This window comes from Castor canadensis, chromosome 2, assembly GCF_047511655.1.
Source record: "Castor canadensis chromosome 2, mCasCan1.hap1v2, whole genome shotgun sequence".
In the NCBI taxonomy this organism is placed as follows: domain Eukaryota; kingdom Metazoa; phylum Chordata; class Mammalia; order Rodentia; family Castoridae; genus Castor; species Castor canadensis.
Window position 1 is genome coordinate 159580720 of NC_133387.1, and position 16089 is coordinate 159596808.

Consider the following 16089-nt stretch of genomic DNA (forward strand, 5'->3'; position numbering starts at 1 on the left):
GTCTTCCTCATAGGCAGACGTGCAATACACGTAATTGTGCCACACCTGCTAGGGGGAGCTCCTTGCACAGTGCAAACCCTATTCTCACAGATATGCGTGTGCGTGGTAATGGAGCTAAAGCTTACCCCCCGAATACTCGTGCCTGGCTCGGTTCTGAACTCTTCACACCACCACCACGAGGAAGGTACTGCTGCTATCCCATTTCAGTTTACAGTTGAGTAAACTGAGGCACAGAGAAGCTAAGTAATTTACCCAAAGTCACACAGGCAGTAGGTAGCTGTCGGGTTCCGGGGCCAGACCTGGAGAAGCATATCACACCTCGCTTCCAGTGAGACCCAGGGATTCCAGTTCCAGCTAAGGCTTAGACGGGGGAGAAGGGTACTGTGTGTGAAAGTATTAAAATTCTCCTAGCCTCATGGTAAGTGGCTGCCACCTCTGCCCCTGTGTAACCCTTCCCATAACCTAACTGCTACAGCTCTAACCCTAGCACCTCGGGGGATTCAGGGTCCTGGTCCCCTTTAACTTACTTGTAAGAGTGAGAAACCTGAAGTTAAACACTTTTATCCTTACCCCCGGGTATAGACCAGGTGGGGACAGTGGCATGTGTGCCTGCAACAAGCGACCTGCCTCTCAGGTTGTCCACAGGTCCTGGCAATGCCAGATCAGCACGACTGAGGAGTGTCTAGCTCCCCCAGCCAGTCCTCACTCCCTACACCTAGGGACAGCTGAGTACAGCCCTTCACAGACAGGCCTTCAAAGACACTGAGGTAGCCAGCAGGAGGCAGACAGAGGCTCTGAGCCACTCAAATCAAAGAGTGAACATTAGAGGAGATTTAGGGACTGACTAGTCCGTAACTACAAAACCCTGGCCTAATGGCCTCTCTTCTAAGCCAGAGGGAGAGGTCACAAGCCAAGGTGGCCAGGGGAAAAAGCCTCCTTCCGCCAACTTCCCTCTCTCTGCCTTCCCAGACTGGAAAGCTCAGCTCTACCCCCAGAGGGCTGGCCTGCTGGGTGCTGGGACAGTGTGCTCAATCCCCACAGAGCACCACAGCAGGGTCTGAGGCCCCTTGACACATGTGACATGGGTGCAAACACAGGGCTCTGGGAGGGACACTAGAAACCTGAGGGGTCCTGGAGTCGGGGGGGAGTGGGGATGAGGGTCCTACCTGAGGCAGGTCATCCTCCACTCAGGGTCTCACTGCTTTGTGTGTCCCTTAAGGACTCCAGGACCAGTTAGCCCATGTGCCCCCTCATCAACAGGCATCTCAAAGTGCAGATTCTAAGCTGAGCACCAGGGATGTAGAGGGTCCCACAGCTTCGAGAAGGTCCCTGTCTAGCACAGGCCACAGGAAATGGGGTGGATGGGACTGAGTCAGGACAGGCAGGGGCACCAGAGAATGTTGGGCTTCACGCTGAGTCTGGGCAGAAACTGGGAGGTGGTGCAGCTGGCATGAGAAGGCAATTCTGACAAGGGGTGGGACACAAGGGATCAGCAGTAAGGCCAGGCGACAACCGGACCCTGGGGAAGCAAGGCACACAACAGGAAGCCTTGGCGGCATGGAGGATCCTGGGATCCACACTGGAGTGGGCAGTTGCAGGGCGAGGAGGGAAGTGTCAGAAAACACAGGAGGGGGTGAGGTAGAACTGGAATGAGTGGGCAGGGCCTGGTCAAAGAATATTGGTGCCACTGTGGGCATGGCACTGAGTGAGCCACTGTAGACCCTGTACTGTAGATGGTGTACTTCCAGGGGTGCTCCAGCTGTGGAGCTTCCAGTGCATTCATTCACTCATTTAGCACCAATTAAACATCTCCTCTGTGCCAGGCACTGTTCTAGGGGCAGAGACATCGGCTGTGATCACATCAAAGTCCCTTATCCCTATCAAGCCTGTGTCCTAGTTGGGGACAGAAATACACAATAGCTAGTCTATGTCAAGCAGTGGTAGTGCTGAGGAAACAAAAATAGGGGAAGTGGGTAGCCAGCAGCGTGTGGGGGTGGGTGAGGGCGCTCCAGACAGGAAGGAGCATGACGTTAGACTCGGGAAGCAAGTAAGCAGGTCACATAGTATCAGGTAATGCCACAGGACTCCCTGGAGGAAGGGCTCAGTGGGCAGAGGGATGGGAAACGCCAGGCCTCCTGTGTGTAGGAGCAAGGTGCCCAGCATGGGTGAGGGACAGACTGGAAGGAGGGGGGGTCTCAGAGTCTGCAGGGGCCAGGCCACCTGGGGCTGGCAGCACATGGAGAAGTTGGCCTGCAGCAGAGCCAGCGAGCATCCAGAGCTAGTGTGCCAGGTGGGAGCAGAGGTCTGCAGGGACTCAGGAGAGGGGAAGTGGCACCTTTGGGAAGTTTCCACAGAGGATGCAGGGCGGCCTGGCAGGGAAGCTCAGCTAGGCCTGAAACCCAGAGGCCAGAGCCCAGATCTCCTGTGTCCCTCCCCTGCGGTGCCAGAGTATAGCTGTCCACAGTTCACCCCACAACTTGTCCCTCACCCAGTCCTCAGTCCTCCACAGCTGCCCCAGAGTGACAACTCCTTATTCAGGTGACACTTTCAGTGACCTCACGAGATGATCTGGGCAGTGTTCCACCCGTCTTGTCTGCCACCTCTGGTCTTTGCCCACGCTGCTCCTCTACTAAAGAAGAAAGCTCTCCATCAAAATAGCCACAGAACAGGAGCTGACATTCACTGAGCCCTATGTACCAGGCCCTCTTCTAAGAGCTCCATTTACAGGAACTCATTTAATCCTCCCACATCCCAGAGGGCCAGGTAGGTAATGTAGCTCTATTTTACAGATAAGAAAACTGAGGCACATGGGCTGGAAGTATGTAGCTCTGTAGCTCAAGTGGTAGAGTGTCTTCTTAGCAACTTGGAAGCAGTGAATTCAAATCCCAGTGCCACCAAAAAACAAACAAATAAACAAAAAAGAAAACCCAGGCTAGCCTGCAATTCATGACACTCCTGCCTCTGCCTCCCAAGTGCTGTGATTACGGGCATCCACCACCACACCTGACAAAACTCTGTCTTAACCACTGCCCAACACTTATCCTTCTAGTAAGTTCTTATTCATCCTTCAGACTCAACTCAAAACTAAGAGATTCCCCTGTCCTTCCCTCCCCAGATGGAGTTACCTGCTTCTCACTGAGACACCCTTAGCACTGGGATATGAGTCAACTTCCTTCACTCACTCATTTGATGATCACTGGTACCAAGTGCCAGCCTTGGTGCCTAACCCTGGGGAGGAACCATGCAGAAAACCAAAAGACTTGATCCCTTTGCTCAGGACCTCACTTCTTTTTTTTTGGCAATACTGGGTTTCGAACTCAGGGCTTTGTGCTTGCTAGGCAGGCACCCTACCACCACTTGAACCACACCTCCAGCCATTTTTGCTCTGGCTATTTTGGAGATAGCATCTCACTTTTTGTCCAGGCCAGCCTCGACCTTGAGCTTCCTATTTTACACTTTCTATTTTTCTCTTCCCACCATGGCTGGGATGACAGGTGCATGCCATCACGCATAGTTATTTTTCTGTTGAGATGGGGTCTCGTGAACCTTCATGCCCAGGTTGATCTAGAGCCACACTCCTCATAGTCTCAGCCTCCCATATAGCTAGGATGACAGGTGTGAGCCACTGCACCCAGGTGTTGATTGAGATGGGGGGGTTCTCTTGAACTTTTTACCTGTGCTAGCCTTACAATGGACCTCAGCCTCACAATGGACCTCACTTCTGAGCGGGACAGACCAAACAGTATCAGAGCCAGAGGAGCAGAAGTGACAGAGGGGCCCAGGGACTGTGGAACAGAGGAGGGACAGGATGGGTGAAGAGCACATGGAACTAACTTCAAGTGGCTCGCAAATGGGGTGTCCAGAGTGGAGCAGGCTGGATCTAAGTATAACAAAAGAACAAAACAGCGACCATGGGGTACTTCACTCCTTCGATACTAACAAGTGGACAAGAACAAATCTTGGTGGCCGTTTCTCACTGTAAAGGAGTTAATCAGTCTCGGGGTTAAGCATCAGTACTTAGGAGTTAGGTCACTGTGAATCGTCACCCAGAGCCAGAAACTTTGCATTCTGAACCCAAATTCAAGGACACAGACCAGATTGTGGTGACTACACTAACTGATCACTCAGCAACCAGGAAGCCATTCCTTCCCCACCACCAGCCTGGTGACACTCTTGCCCACCCACTTAAACTGTGCCATCATACTGTGATGGCATCTCCCCCACTAGCCCATGTCCCCAGACACAGCAGTGCCTCCAAGCATGGGCACCTAGCAATAATGGATGTGGACAGACAGATGGAGAGGCAGACAAAAGGATGGATGGTTGTAACTCTAGGCAGCAAAGCTCGGCACCATATTGGTGACCCAAGGGAACAGCATCCCACTGTTCTTGGTGACACACAGACACCATTTCCCGGGGAGCCTCTAGCAGGCCAGGAGGACTGAGTTAACCTAGTGCCAAGAGGTAAGACCAAATTCAGGCAGGTCCCCGGCTCAGGTCACCCACACACATACTTCCAGCCCCCTACTCACTTTTCCACTCTGGGAAAATTTTTTCATCAAACCAGTGTGTCTTTAGTCTCCTTCCCTCTCTACAAACCCCCTCACCTGCCCTCCTGGCCGACCCCACTTTTCTCTTCCAGCCCCAGATCTCTCCTGCTAAGAGAAAACCCACCGTCAGAAGGAAATAAGACTTGACACTGTGCCCATCTGAATTCTCAGCTGGCCACTTACACATGTTGCTTAGCCTCTCTGAGCATTGGATTTATCTTCTGTAGAAGGACAATAATAATACTTGCTTCTCCAGTCTGGGCCAAGCAGGTGATACACTGTGTGACTGTGCTGGCTAAACCACAGCATTCACCAGTGTCAAGTTATTTCCAGAAGCCAGCATTGAATGAAATGTCACAGGGACTGGTTAAAAAGCCCCCTGTGCACTGCTCACCATAAAATGTGATGTGGCAGAAAGGATAAACGTAGCCCCTTCATGCTACAAAGTGCCCCCAAATACAATAAGAGTATTTTTTAAAGCACATAGCAGAGCTCTAAGGGGAGAAACGTAGACCCCTAAATGTAAGAAAAGGGAGATTTTATAGGAAGAGCATGAGGTCAGGCGCTGGAGCCAAGTCAGCCCAGGGCACAGCAGGCCTCGCTGTAGCCGCTACCTCTCAGCCTCACCCATGCTGGGACTTAACACCCACGCAGGGCAGACTTGGCCTTGAGAGTTGCCAGCTCCATGCAGGGGAAACTTGGAAATGCTGCCCATTAACCCAGGGATAAAACAAGGGAATCAGATGGGGAAAGAAAGTCTCTCACAAGAAATAAAGAGTGCAGAGACTCGGGAGTGAGGAGTGACAGTTTAATGGCTACAGGGTCTCCTTGGGAGGGGTGAAAATGTTCTCAACTAGATAGATATGATGTCTGCACAACCTTGTCAATGTACTAAGTGACTGTGCTGTGCACTTTGGAATGACTAATTTCATGTTCGTGAATTTCACATCAATTAAACAAAGGAAAAACAAAACCTCAAGCCTTCACTATCCACAGCATGGAATCCCAAACCCAGCTAAAGTAAAGAGTGGTCCTGAGCCAGCACAAATCATTAGTGTGTCTACAAGAAAATACAGAAACATGCAGAGGACCCTTGCTCAACCCAGGGCCTGGGGAGGGAAAAGAGGGCAGAAGGGTTGACAGCTTCTGTGAGGAAATGTCCCACCATACTGGAATTTCAACAGGTATCACAAAAAACAGCAGAATTGATGCTTCGGGGACCCAAGCTAACAGAACTGATAGCTCAAGACAGAAGTATCTGAAAGAGGTTGCAAAAGAAATACATTTAAAATAATTAAAGCAATAAAAGGACTAGACTTCATAGTGAAAGAACAGGACACTGTAGAAAAAGAACACGCATCTGTAAAAAGGAGCCAATAAAAGCCGTGGAAATGAACCATGCAGTCACCGAAGTTAAGACCTCAATAGACAGGTTCATTAGCAGAGCCGTAGGAGCTGAAAAATGGCCGTGAGAATTGCTCAAGATGCAGACTGGGAGACGAGGGGTGAAAATGGGAATTTAGGGCAGGCAGAGATGGGATGAGAGGGTTGGGAGCACTGGCATTCCCATAGGAGAGGAGAGAAGGAAGGAAAGGAGTTTTTGTTATTGTTTTTGGTGGTACTAGGGTTTGAACTCAGGGCCTTGCATTTGCAAGGCAGGTGCTCTATGGCATCTAGGGCCCCTCCACACTTTGTTTTTAAGGTTTAACAAGGATTTATTTTAGTATAACAGGATAAATAGGAAGAAGTGGGGAAGAGAAAAAAACTTCCTGCTCCCCACACAGGAAATGGTAGCAAAGACTCCCTCTGCCCTCTTTTGCTCTAGTTATTTTTCAAGTAGTGTCTCACATTCATGCCTGGGCATAATCCTCAATCCACCTACTATGCTTCCTGAGTGGCTGGGATGACAGGTGTGTGCCACCACACACAGCTACTGGTTGAGATGGGGTCTTGCTAAATTTTACCTGGCCTGGACTGGAACTATGATCCTCGCTGCCTCCCAAGTAGCTAGGATTACAAGCCTGAGCCACCATGCCTAGTCAAGGAAGAGATTTTTGAAGAGACCTGATTGAGAACTTCCCAGAATATCTGAAGGACATGAATCTTTCACTTAAAGATGTATACCTCTGAGAAGCAAGCAGTATAAATAAAAGTAATTCCACATCCAGATACATCCTAGTGAAACTGCAGAGCCCTGCAATGACAAAATCTGGAACACAATGAACCAGCATCTTCAAAGTGCTGAGAGACAGGGACTGAAAACATCAAGTGTCACAAGCAGCTAAGCCATCTTCTAGAGGAGGCCAAACTTGACACTTGTAACGTGTAGAATGAAGGAGAGCTGGTCACTCACGGGCCCTCCCAAAGAACGGCTAAAGATGCTTCAGGAAGGCAGATGATGCTGGGGAAGCTTAAATAGGAGGATCTCAGGCCAGGCATAAACTCTATGCTGGCAGAGTGGCTCAAGTGGTAGAACACTTGCCTAGCAAGCATGAGGCCCTGGGTTCAAACCCCAATACCACCAAAAAAAAAAAAAAAAACAACAAATTGTTGCTGAACAGGCATAAATACAAAACCATATCCCAAAAATAACCAAAGAATAAAGGGCTGCGGGCTGGGCTCACGTGGTAGAGCACCTGCCTAGCTAGTGCAAGGCCCTGTGTTCAAACCCCAGTACTGCAAAGAGAAAAAAAAAAAAGGAAGGAGATGAGACACAGGTAAAGAGCAAAGAATTCAGGGACACAGGAGTGAAGCTGAAGTGGTAACTGAGTGTGCAGATCAATGGCGATGGCTGGGGTGCAGCTCGGTGTAGAGCACCTGCCTAGCTGGGTTAGATCCCCAGCACCACTGAAAAACAAAACAAATAGACAAACGATAACAAGAACAAAACCCCAGCAGCCATAATAAGACAGGGGTACTAAATCATAGCACTGCTGCAGGGACCTCACTGGATTTAAATCATAGCCCCACCCCTGGATTCCCTCCCTGAGCCCCATCTCCCCAGCCCTCTGCTGCTGTTCCCCCTGTCCTGGGGCAACCTGACCACCAGCCCCCAAGCCTCTAAAGCACAGACCCCTCCCCTGCCACAGCCTGCCGTTCATCAGCCAGACACATACTTGGAATTTGTGTTTAATTCTTCCACCTCTGGATTTGGATGAAAGTCAACTACAAAAGGTGGACTCTAGCAATCCAAGCAGCCACTGGGAGGGCCAGAGATACCACCTGGGAGCTCGGGGAAGTTAACTCCCCTTGGGGAGATCTGCAACTCTAGGGGATGGGAGGCAGAGCTTGGACAGACAACTCTTCCTTGGCTCCAGCTTCTCCCTGCTGCTCATCAGGAAAAGCTGGCGGGGGGGCACACCTATGGAGCAGCCTGGTGGGCCTCTTTGACTGCACTCAGAATCTATGTGCCAGTTGGACGTGGTCACACACACCCATAATCCCACTTATGTAGAGGAGGAGGCAGGAGGATCACAAGTAAAGGCCAGACCAGGAAAAAGTTAATGAGACCCCATCTCAACAAATAAGCCAGTACTGATGGTACATGCCTATTAACCCAGCTACCCAGGATGCAGAGACAGGAGTGTCTTGAGTTGGAGGAAAGCCCAAGCAAAGCTAGCAAAATTTATCTCAAAGCAAAATATAAACAAAGGGGCTGGGGGTGTAGCTCAAGTGGAAGAGAGTTTGCCTAGCAAGCTCAAGGCCTTGGGTTCAATCCCCAGTACTGAAAAAAAACATATGTTTTAATTGGAAAAAAAGAGCTTGTGCAGCACAGGGCCTGCCCCTGACGTGACGTAGCCTGGTGGCTCTCTCAAAGTGAAGTTCCCAGTCCAGCAGCAGTAGCCATTACCAGGAAACCTTGTTAGAGATACACATACTCAGGCTGCCAGGGGACAAGTCCCCCAGGTGACCATCAAGTCTTCAGCCCCTGGGGCAGAGCACACACAGTCCTTATTAAGTTGTCAGGCGCATGACAGTAGTTTGGATGAACTGTGGATTGTGAGCACTAGACACAGCTCACTAACCGTTTCTGGTCCTCTGCCTTCAGGGCCAGTCAGAGCCCTCTTCTCTCTACCCCGGTTCGCCAAAGCATCCTAGAGTTGCTGCTTTATCAGCCAAGATCCTGGGGCGAGGTTGCAAGGAGCAGACCTCATCAAGTCCGTGATGGACACAGACAGGAATAAGGAGCAAAATGTTACTGTGCTAAACACCGGTGCTCTTTGTTACTGCAGCATAACCCACCCCATCCAGCCTGATGGTAGGTTGATATTTTCAAAGAGCAGAGCTTCCCCAAATGCCTCAAGTCTCTGCCTAAGTGATAGCCTGCTTTGCTGAGACATAAAAGCAGCTCTGTGCAGAGGCAAAGATGCCACAGGCCTGTTTGAATGGAACAAAGACACTTGTATCCTGTAATCTTCAGGAAACCTTTGATGAGGGGCAGGTCAGTCATGGGAGGGGCAGGAGGAGTGGGCAGCTCTGGTGCAACCTTCCATAGGACGCTCAGATGAGGATGGCAGGCACCGCGAGGCAGAAGGAATGGTGCAAAGGGGAGAAAGGCCATGGCCGTAACGCATTCTATGCTTTCCAAGATAAAGACACTCGTCCACTGTGTCTTTTCTTCCTCTATGCACAAGATGATCCATTCTATGACACAATTGGTCCAAAGAAGCCAAGGAACTTGCCTGAGATGGCACAGTGAATCACTGGCAGAGTCGGACCAGGCTTTCACTCCAGGGCCACTGTCCCTCCACTGCCAGTGAGAAAAAGGCCCCAGAAAGGTGTTTTGGGGGAGGGTCACATCTCTGCCCCTGTCCAGCCAGGGTACAGGGGACATCCTGCACAGGGTACTCCTCAGGACTCTGGGCACCAAATGGGCTCTCACCAGGCTTTCTGGCCCCAAGGGTGAGGGGAAGGAATGGAGGACACCAGGTTTACAAGCTTCTCACCTGCACCCAGGGCCCCTGGTACAATTCTTCACCTCCTCTCACAAGTTCCCCAGCTGGGGTCTGCATTCCCTCATGTGACGGTGACCAAGCCTGTGCAGGGCAGGCTGCCTCCTCCCTCCACTCCCATATCCACAAGCAGGAAGAGGAGGGTGCTGGTATAGCTGACACCCACTGCCACTGCACTGCATCACTGATATTCATGTGTTAAGGCCTTAATCCCCAGTCCCTCAGATTGGGACCTTATTGGGACACAGGGTTTTATAGAGGTAATCACGTTAACATGAGGTCATTAAGGTGAAGCCTAATCCAGTAGGCCTCTGTTTTTATAAAAAGAAGAAACGTAGAGCTGGGGGCGTGGCTCAAGTGGTAGAGATCCTGCCTAGCAAGCTTAAGGCCCCAAGTTCAAACCCCGGTACCATAAAAAAGGGAGGAAAAAAAATGTGATGACAGATTCTCTCTCTCTCTCTCTCTCTCTCTCTCTCTCTCTCTCTTTCACACACACACACACACACACACACACACACACACGGCAAATACCATGTGAAGGTTGGTGAAAATTGCTGTCACAGGCAATAAACTTCCAGGAGCAAGGAAAGAGAGAGACAGAGAGAGAGAGAGAGAGAGACACACCAAGGACAGATCCCTACCTCACAGCCCTCAGTAGACCCAGTCCTGCTGACATCTTGACCTCAGACTTCTGACCTCCAGAAGTTTACTGTGAGATGATACACTGAAGTTTAAGACACCCAGGCCATGGTACTTGGGAACAGCTGCCCTGGGAAGTTAACACACCACCCGGCCCAACAGCCTGCCCTCCCCTTCTGGCTTGCTGGGGTCAGGCAGCCTCCTCACTCCCCATGACACTCCTGCGTACCCCCATGTCTTTGCTGGTGAGGTTCCTCTCCCACCCACTCCAAAGAGGTCATTCCATCCCTCAACGTCCAGTGCAAAGTCACACAAAACCTCCCAAGTGATGGCAAGTCACAGCATTCTGTCCTGCCTGAGCTGTCTGTCTTTCTCACACCGTCTCCCACAAGTTCACTTGGACTATTATGGGTTGGCTTTATGGAATGTCAGTCTTGCCTTCCCAACAAGGAAGAAGATTCCATGAGGATAGGAGCCATTTCTAACACTTTTCTTTCATCCTGCAGCCCACAGTAGCCACAGTAGGTGTTTAATAAACACCGGGTTAAAACTCCCTTCTAGTGCCCACTCTGTGCACTGAACCTCCTCCTTCAACTTGGCTGCAAGCTTCCCGAGATCACTCGTGTGTGTGTGTGTGTGTGTGTGTGTGTGTGTGTGTGTACATATGTAGTGTACATTTTTCCAGGACAGTATTCATGGACCTCTCTGAGCATTAAAGTAAAAGCCATGAAAAAAAATGTGCAAGATCAATGCCATGGTGAAGGGAAATGACTTTATTAAGCCCTTACTCTATGCTAGTGATACAGCTGTACTAGCCCATTTCACAGGGGTGGAAACTGAGGTGCAGAGAAGCAGTCTTCCCTGGGTTCACGGGGCAAGAAGCAGTCTGTCAACGTGGTCCAAGAGCACGGCCTCTGGAACCCAACAGTCTGGGCTCAAATCCACTTTTTAGTTGTGTGATCTTGGGCAAGTTACTTAATCCTCCGTGACTCAGTTTCTTCATCTGAGAAATGAACAAGTTTACCAACCTCAGGGGCTGTTGTGAGAAGTAGATGCCTCCATGTGTGGAAAGTGATCAGAATGGGGCCTGACATACAGTGTGTGTGCTGGATCTCCATGAAGACAAAGAGGGAGAAGCTGGGAGGGCACAGCAAGATTTAAACCCAGGCCTGCCTGCCCTGCGTCACACTGCCAGCACTCAGAGTGCCACAGTGTCCTGCCTCACTGCTGAAATGCCATAGCCCTTTCTGGGAAAAGCCTTCAGTCCTAAAAGTGCCTTTCGAGCTGGGCTTCTAGGGACTGGCCTGTGGCCACAGCTCCACAGGCAGTGCCTGTGGCTGTAGAGGGAGTGTGGGGCTTGGGGGGTACCGAGTGGTCAAATGTCCTTCAGGCAGCAAGCCTGCGCCACACAATTAGGCTCTTGGCACTTCTGCCTGTCTTCATTTTCCAAGAATGTCCCCAGCATCTACTCGTGGGAATTAGGAAGGGCACAATCTCATCTGTTCTGGAGCCCATGCTGACGCTCAACCTCCTGCATAATTTCCTGCGTCCATCACTCTGGCCTGGCGCCACACGCTGCCCTGTGCCAGCCTAACCTGCTCCCCTCAGGAGCAGCAGAGAGCTCAGTGTTGAGTCCCCCAGACGCCCGGAGTCATGCATCCCAGGAGAGGTGCCCCTGCCCAGGCCTTGCTCTGACTTGGTCCCCTGCCCTGCCCCTGAGACAGCCTTGGAATTTGCCTGTGTGAGTCTCTTTGTATTTGTTCTGCAAAGCCATCACTTTTGAAGTCACTTGTGGGAGCATTTTTTACTCATTCTTGTAATCGGGGGGTGGGGAGAGTGATGTACCAAGAGGAAGGAAAGCTGTCATTTGGCTCCCAACATGAACACACCCACCTGGCTCAGGTTCTCTCTGGGGTCCCCTCTGCCCACCGAATGGCAAGGAGAATGCTAACGAGGACCATGGCTCTCTAAGAGGAGGCAGGCGCTTTAGGGTGGGTTCTCCTTGCAGTCATTAAATGAAGGCCTCCTGGCTTCTCTGACAACCTACAGTCATTCAAATGTTCACTGAGATATCCCCACGGGGCTCCACTCCACTGGTAGGTGTGACCGGGGAGTCTTAGACTCCAACAGGACTCCACAGTTGGCCTCCCAGGTAGGTGAAGTGACTTGCCCAAAGCTACATGGCTGGGAAGCAGGGATCAGAACCTCCACTCCTGGTGCCTCCCATGGGACCACATGTCCCCTGCCTGCAGCTGCCAAGACCCAGCTCTTATCTTTCTGGGGACCACTCACAGCTCCCATTTTCTGAGTTGCTATAAACGAATAGGGAAAGAAGTAATCTTGGTCATCCACACACCCATCTTTTCCGCAGTGTCCTCCAATCCTTTTCGGAAGTCCCCTCCCCCCAGTGGCATGGAACTGCACCTCCTGGTCTCTCTTTCCTTGCCAGCCCCCTCATAGGGACTGTGGTTTTGCCGTCAGGCAATGCAGCCTGTGTTCCTTCTTCCCTCTCCTGCTTCCATTCATCCAACTAGCCTGCCCTTCATCCATTCATCTCCCGCCACCCTCAAAGCTGCAAAGCAGCTCAGCACTTTCTCCTCTTGCTCTTCAGAGGCTGCTTCCAGAAGCATCCATGCCCCATCCCCATTAGGACCTAGAACTGCTGCTTCCATCCACCCTGCTGACAGGACATTGATCTGATGGTTAAACCCCTGATAAAGTGTTTGCACCAAACCCATCATCCTCTCTGAACACAGGCAGCACAGACTTCTGGAGCCCTGGTGCAGACTGAGGCCTGATGCCCAGGTGCCTTGGACAACAACCCTGTCTCCCGCCCCTCTGTCCCACCTCCCCCATCCCACCAAGGCTGGGACAGCAGCAGCCTCTACGTACGAATGCAGAAGTCTCCATTCTCGTAGTAGCCGGGGCAGCACTGGGACCTCCGCCGGTACATGGTCCGGAGGCCGCGCCGATATGCCGTCTTATAGCTGACCCTACGCACAAGGGAGAGAAGCACTTGAACGTATTGAAAATCAATCAGCTCCATTTGGGATGATATTTGTGTTAAGCTCTATCGAGGATGCCATTCAATAATTACTTTAAAATGCACGGCGGCTTCGAATATGAAGGAACACAATAAAGAAAAATCGATGGTGAGATGTGGGCCGCTGTGACACAGAATGTATTACCAGCATGGTGTTTGCTAAACTGCTGACTTCCAATCTCTTCCAAATGGAAGGGCTGCAGAAGACATCGTCTGGGGTGACATTGTGGAGGGCTACTGTGGGTTTCTCCTTGGTCCCCTGGAACTAGTAGGCTCTGGCTAGGGGACCTGGACAAGAGGTGGGCCCTGAGAGTTTCTGTGCTCAAACTGAACCCTGTTCCACCAAGTCATGTCAACTGCTCTGGCCTGGAGGTGCTGCCCCCCGCCACTTGGAGAGCCAAAACAGAGGCAAAAATTGATCTCTGAGTTGACAGGTTCCTAGATTATCTCCCTCCCACCAAAAGTAATGCCTCCTGCAGAGGAGCCCTGAGTCAAACCTCCAGCTGCAGAGGAAGACAGTGGGACCTACAGAGCAGTGGGCGCCCGGGACTGGGAGCTGAGGCCTGGTCCTAGGCCTTATACAGACACAGGTATCAAGATTTGGTGGTAGGCCAGGGGTTTACAGGCAAGATTCTCCCAGCAACCTCCTGAGGCAGAACCATTGTTGTACTCATTTATTTCATTTCTTTTACTTCTTTTTTTTAGTTTTTATTCTTATGTTATGTTAACCCCTATCCCCCAACACATACACCTTTTGTTTTATGGACAAGAAAAGGATATTCAGAGAGGTTAATGACTTGTTTGTGGTCACAGAGCTTTAAGTGTCTTTAAACCCAGCTCACTCTCATTTCAAAGCCACTAGGCCTCACCTACTGCTTGGTTCCAGTTCTCACAAGTGGCTTTTTGGGCTTACAGATGGTCACTGGGGAGTAAGACAAGGGACATAGGGATGGTGTAAGGACTGAGTCTTTAGAAGGGGATCAAAATGGGTATTGACAAGCAAAGCCCCTTTGCCACAAATACACTCAAAGTGAAGGAGATCTGAGATAAGAGAAAGAAGGTAACTTGCCCATGGTCTTGGAGTCAGGGCCAGCCCCAAGTCCTCGGGCCTTGAAGACAGAGCTCTGTCCACTTGCTTGTCACACCCAAGGGGGCCTGCCTGGTGGCCCCATCCTCAGCAGAGAAGAGCAGGGAAAAAGATGCATATGCCTGCTTCCCACAGAGGGCCAGGCCAGGTGGGCGAACAAGCCCTCCCGCACAGGCTGGGACAACCCTCTCTGTTAACACCCTTACCTCATGACAAATGACAACAAAGGCCTCCAGGGAAATCTGTGATATTTGGGAATGTCGTAAGCTAAGGTCACTCTACTTTGTCAAAAGCCCATAATGGACGGTAAGCTGGCCTTGCCGGGGAGCTGCTGCCTCTACCCAGAAAGGCAGCTATTGACAGTTCAGAGCTCTGTAAGCCTCTCAAAGAATGACTCAGAGGTCATCAGTCCATCCTCCCCACCACACAGGATGGCCCCCAAGTCCTCCAATGTGGAGGTGGACCCAGCATCACTAACAGTCCTAGGAGAGCGATGCCACCCCCTGCTCCTGTTCATACAGCCTTGTTTGCTCTGAGCTCAAGAAGCAAGAGAGAGCAGGGGCCCAGGCCAGGCTGCTTTCAGAAGGATGCTGAAACAAGCTATTCCTCCCGGTGACAGACTGATGGTGGTGCTGTGAGCATGCACACTCCAGGTCATCAGGAAAGCTGCACAGCGACTCAATAATTCAGCCAAATAACTCATGTTCCAGGAATATAGCCTGTTTTAATAAGCAGCCACTCACTCATCCAGTCCAGTAGTGATGGACAGCAGCCATCACATCCAAGCACCAAGTACCAGCAGAGCCACACCTCAGAGCAAACATGCACTGCCACAGGGCTGTCAGGGCTCAGGAACAAGCCAGGACACAGGCAGTCAACTCTGGCAAAACTGAGGGAGGTCAGAAGGGAGCATCAAGTCCCACCTCTGCTTGTCACAGTCAAAGGCTAGAGGAAGGAGATGCGACCTTTCTGCAAATAACAACTATGAAACCTGGAGGGAAATATAAAAAGTGACTTCCTGCAAGCACAGGCACTGGAGAAAGAACAAAGGTGGGCAGGCACTGGGGAGGAGTGAACATGCAGAAGAAGGGAGCGGTCCTGGCAGGTTAGCCCAACAACACTCTAGGTGGCTAAAATTCAGAGCGAAAACACACAACTTCCTGGTTTGAAGAACCACAGACAAGTCCAAGGGGGACCGGGAACTTGTCACATGAAAAGAGAAATCTCAGAAAGAAGAGAGGCATGAAGAGGGAACCCAAAATTCTTTGTAAAATCTCTACTCAAACTTCAAGCCCCTGAATGGTGTGTCTGGAGGGCAGATTCTATGCAGTCCAGCTAGGAGTGGGAACTTAAGTTTAGCCCATTAACTGGCTGCTAAAACAAACAGATAAATAAAATAAAGAAGTCCGTACTCTCAGGAGGATCGTAACAGAATCATTTTCTACGATATTGCATGAGTAATGTCCCGAACAATCCAAAATTATTAGCATGTCAAGAAACTGAAAAATACAATCTATACGCTAGCAAAAGGCAATGAATAAAGGCCAACTCTGAGAAGACCCTGATGCTGGAGTTAGCAGACAAGGATTTCAAAGCAGATATTATAGCTAGGCTCAACGTCTCACACTAAGTTTATCAAAGAAAACCAGGACTTTTAGCTTTTCAGCACAAAGCAAGTTTCTCCATCCACCTTGCTGCCCGCCATAAATCATGCATAAACCCCAGAAAGGGACTGAATTGATAAGAGAATGCAAAAAAGAGATCTGAACCAACACAGACATTCACCAGCTAGGAAAGGAGCCCAGTGTGCGGCCTCAC

General features: G+C 50.7%; 1 protein-coding gene across 15 annotated transcripts in view; it reads right to left on the bottom strand.

Annotated features, from left to right (window-relative positions):
• Positions 1-16089, bottom strand: part of Megf11 (multiple EGF like domains 11) — a 338852-nt gene that overhangs the window by 198168 nt on the left and 124595 nt on the right. For all 15 annotated transcript variants that reach the window (XM_074066252.1, XM_074066260.1, XM_074066262.1 and 12 more), the window contains exon 4: positions 13034-13134. In XM_074066252.1, coding sequence (XP_073922353.1) covers positions 13034-13134 — 101 coding nt within the window. The remainder of the gene's footprint in view (positions 1-13033; positions 13135-16089) is intronic.